General features: G+C 52.4%; 1 protein-coding gene across 1 annotated transcript in view; it reads left to right on the top strand.

The window, feature by feature from the left end:
- LOC111651194 (apoptosis-stimulating of p53 protein 2-like) overlaps window positions 1-4,012 on the top strand; it is a 13,686-nt gene that overhangs the window by 7,407 nt on the left and 2,267 nt on the right. The window contains exons 7-14 of the mRNA XM_023401150.1: window positions 142-361; window positions 478-600; window positions 704-810; window positions 1,173-1,572; window positions 1,686-2,464; window positions 2,543-2,680; window positions 2,792-2,925; window positions 3,141-3,307. Coding sequence (XP_023256918.1) covers window positions 142-361; window positions 478-600; window positions 704-810; window positions 1,173-1,572; window positions 1,686-2,464; window positions 2,543-2,680; window positions 2,792-2,925; window positions 3,141-3,307 — 2,068 coding nt within the window. The remainder of the gene's footprint in view (window positions 1-141; window positions 362-477; window positions 601-703; window positions 811-1,172; window positions 1,573-1,685; window positions 2,465-2,542; window positions 2,681-2,791; window positions 2,926-3,140; window positions 3,308-4,012) is intronic.

Genomic DNA, 4,012 nt, shown 5'->3' with positions numbered 1-4,012 from the left:
TTTTTTTTTTTTTTTTTTTTTACAGGGATTCAGTTGATACTTTATAAAAATCAACGTTAGCTTTCGACCAGCATCAAGTCTACCTGTGGACATTTTACTTAAGAGCAACCAAAGAGGCTGATATCTCCGTTTCCTCTCCAGGTGGCTTCAGACAGCGTGGCCCCTCAGCACAGCGTGGGCTCCAGAGTTGCGGCGGTGGGGCCGTACATCCAGTCGTCCTCCGCAATGAGCTCTCAGGGGCCTCCGGTGCTGGCCCGCCACGAGGTTCTGGTGAAGCCAGCGTACCCAGACGGGACAGCCACCCTCCCTATGCCTGACTCGTCCCTGAAGCCGCCACCCAGACCCGTCAAACCAGCCTCAGGTTCTGCGCCTTAAGTCTCTTTGAGTTCAAATAGAAAGAAATGGAGAATAAATAAATAGTGTTTGATTCTCCGTCTTCTGTCCGAGCATCATTTGGACTTTTTCTTTTCTTCACAGGTTTCAACAACTCAAAAATAACCAAACTCCCCGACTGGAGCAGCTCATTTTCTGAATCCAGCGGAGGTTACAGCCACGCCTCAACGCTGCCTCGCATGTCCAGCCTCAGCGGCCGCAACTCAGGTCGGTTACGGCGCCATTTCTCCAGCGCCCCAAAATATGGGATGTTGGAGGTAACATGTCATGGAAGATGTAGGTATCATGATGATGGTTTTCCCTCCTATAGGTGGTGACACCCTCACAGACAAGAAGGACCTCTCTGGGTCTGACGCCCCACCCCCTGTCCCCTCGCGGACCAATCACACCACAGAAAACCTGCTCAGGGACAATCAGGTACGACTGCACTCTGATTCATCCCCTATCATTACAAACTTCATGTTCAGTTATAAAAGAATAATTAACACTGTGTAAGAGTTGGAGTGTAGAGACTTTCAAAGCCACACAGCTTGAATATTTAATTCTGAAGTCCGAAATCTTCATTCAGCGAGCGAATCGCCCCCAGTATATCGCCGTTTGAAGGCCCGGAGGGTCCTGGTGTTTTGGTCCAGTGCGATTACTGTTTTCACACATGCACAAACAAATTGTATCCAGAGGGAAAGTGAACCGGTGTTCGGTTTAACCGGACTAAAAAAGCGCAGGTGTGAAAACATCCTAATGCTCTTTATTTCCACATCTGCTCTGTGTTTCACCATCAGGCCTCAGGTAAAGGTTTGTCCAAGACGGCGGTGCCACCTCCAGTCCCCAGTAAGCCCAAACCGTTCTCCTCGTCCGGCCCACAAACCTTCTCCATGCCCCCCTACAGCACCGGGACCTTCCCTGGTAAGGTGCGGCCGGTCGGGGGCCACCTCAGGGCTCCGGGAGTCCTCTCCAGCCACAGCAACACTCTCCCTCTGCCCAACAAGCAGGAGAGTCCTCCGGCCGCCGCCGTCCGACCTTATACCCCCGAGCTGTCGGATGGCCCCCCTCCTGTGCTGAAGAAGAAGCCTCAGACTGTGGCGGCTTCATCCATCTACTCCATGTACACCCAGCACGCCACACCGGGGAAGGGCTACCAGCTGAGCGGTCAGGGCACCCTCCCCCGCAGTCAGCCCCGAGGTGAGATGCAGTTACTGCTGGAGTGTATGTTGTAGGTCACAGGTGAAGGTAGCTGTTGTTTCTCCACATTAGATGAAGCTGATGTCGGTTTTGTTGTCTCTTCCTCGTCACAGTGTATGGGAAACCAGTCCTCTCTGCCAGCGGGGGGCAGCAGTCTGTCACCTCGGACAACACCGCAGTGAATTCTGGGTCCTGTGTGTTTGATGGGAGCGAGGCTGAAAACAGTTGCCTGGGTAACAGCGAGGGTGTCGGTGGAGAGACGGCGGAACGTTCCACCCCTCGACCGCTCAGCCCCACCAAGCTCCTCCCCTTCCTGTCCAACCCTCACAGGAACCCTAGTGACGCCGACCTGGAGGCCCTGCGCCGCCGGCTGCACCACGCCCCCCGGCCCCTGAAGAAACGCAGCTCCATCACGGAGCCTGAGGGCCCGGCCGGACCCAACATCCAAAAGCTGCTCTACCAGAAGACCACTCTGGCTGCCATGGAAACCATCCCCATGGAGACAGTCGGTCCAGCAGGGGCGTACGTTCAGAACGAGGTTCACGAGGACGGGGTTGGCAGTCTGGATGAAGCATCGCGGGTTGACAACGACACCGGCGCTGGCTTCAACCAGCTGCTCACTGAAAGCCCGGAGGACTGCCTGACTCCGCCCCCCCTGCCTCCTCGCTCACCCATCCCTGACCCCGCCTCCTGCCGCTCCCTGCCCCCCCCTCTGGAGAACAAGGAGGAGGAAGAAGTGTGTCCGTCCACCTCAGTCCACCACAACCACTATCCAGAGGAGTTCCCCCCTTACCCGCCCCCGCCGTACCCCAGCTGTGGGGAGGCGGAGCAGGAAGACGACGCCCTCAACCTACAGCCGCCGGAGGTCACAGGGCAGGTCACAATGCCGCCGGTGGGTGTCCTAATATAACAACACATAATTGAATCTGACTGACACTCAGCCTGTTGAATGATCTGTTCTGTCTCTCAGGGGAAGAGGTCGATCCTCCGTAAAGCCAGCTCAGAGCGGATCAACCACAGCATGCGGGTCAAGTTCAACCCTCTGGCGCTGCTGCTGGACTCGTCTCTGGAGGGCGAGTACGACCTCGTCCAGAGGATCATCTACGACGTGAGTTAAACCGAATATGCAGACTGTTTTGAGCTTGAAAATTTCCATCTTAAAACCGACTTAATATTGACACGAGAGGCTTGAAATCAGCAGATGTCTACATCGCTGCAGGTGGACGACCCCAGCATGCCGAACGACGAGGGCATCACGGCGCTGCACAACGCCGTCTGCGCTGGCCACACCGAGATCGTCAAGTTTCTGGTCCAGTTCGGTGTCAATGTCAATGCTGCCGACAGTGACGGCTGGTGAGTGACATACATTGATTCAAGAGTTTGGTCTGTCTCTTAAGTCGACCAACGATACCATCCATACTTGTCATGGATGTAGGAAGACATCCTCATTGTTAATCCCTCCTACAAAGCTTTGATTGACATGTTTGTTTCTACAACCAAGAGCAAAACTAAGACGTAGCTAGAATCAGTTTGAGCAACTCTTTGAAACTTTGTCCCCTAATCTCTAGGACTCCCCTTCACTGCGCCGCCTCCTGTAACAACGTTCAGGTCTGTAAGTTCCTGGTGGAGTCGGGGGCGGCTGTTTTCGCCACCACCTACAGCGACATGCAAACAGCTGCCGACAAATGTGAAGAGATGGAGGACGGCTATGCCCAGTGCTCTCAGTTCCTCTACGGTAAGACGCCGCGATGGGTTATAGGACCTTCATGGTTGGGGTGGTGGATTTCAGATCCTTCAGAAAGTCAGCTAAGGGGATATTTGAGGTCCTTGAGGGAGTTCAAGGAACTCAGGAGAAGGCTCCAAAGTCCATGTGGAGTTTGTGTTGGTTCTAAAGTGAATTTTGGAAGATTTTAAAGAGGTTCAACGATTCCTTGAGATTTTGTGACCTTTAAAGGAGTTCTACAGCAACATGGAGAAGTTGTAGAGATGCTTTAGTAGTAGTCAATTACAACGAGGTCTTAAGTGGAATCTTGAGGTTTTTAAGTAGGTTTGAGGAGTTAAAGCTCATTGGTTCCATGAGTAAAGAAAATACATTTTGGAAGACTTTGAAGGGTTCATGAGGGTTAGGGTTAGTCCCAGAGTCTTTTAGGATGTTTCACAGGTTTATGAAGACATTCTGGAAGTTATTTTAGGAGGTTCCATATTTCCCTAAGGGGATTGTGGGAACATTTGAAGGACTTGTTGGGCATCATGTGTGTCTCAGGGATCCTGTGAAGACAGAGATGAAGATGATTTGAAGAAAGATTTTCCAGAGTCCCTTAAGAGGTTTCAGAGGTTTTCGGGAGGTTCCCTGGGGAGATCTACAGCAACATGATGAACTTGTAGGGATCTTTTAAAGATAGTTCTCATGGTCTTAAGTAGATTTGGGGAGTTGTTAAGT

This window comes from Seriola lalandi, unplaced genomic scaffold (genome assembly GCF_002814215.2).
Source record: "Seriola lalandi dorsalis isolate HSWRI2012SDOR001 ecotype SW California unplaced genomic scaffold, Sedor1 jcf7180002053512, whole genome shotgun sequence".
Taxonomy (NCBI): domain Eukaryota; kingdom Metazoa; phylum Chordata; class Actinopteri; order Carangiformes; family Carangidae; genus Seriola; species Seriola lalandi.
Note: the sequence above shows the minus strand (reverse complement) of the source record. Positions and strands in the feature narration are given on the sequence as shown.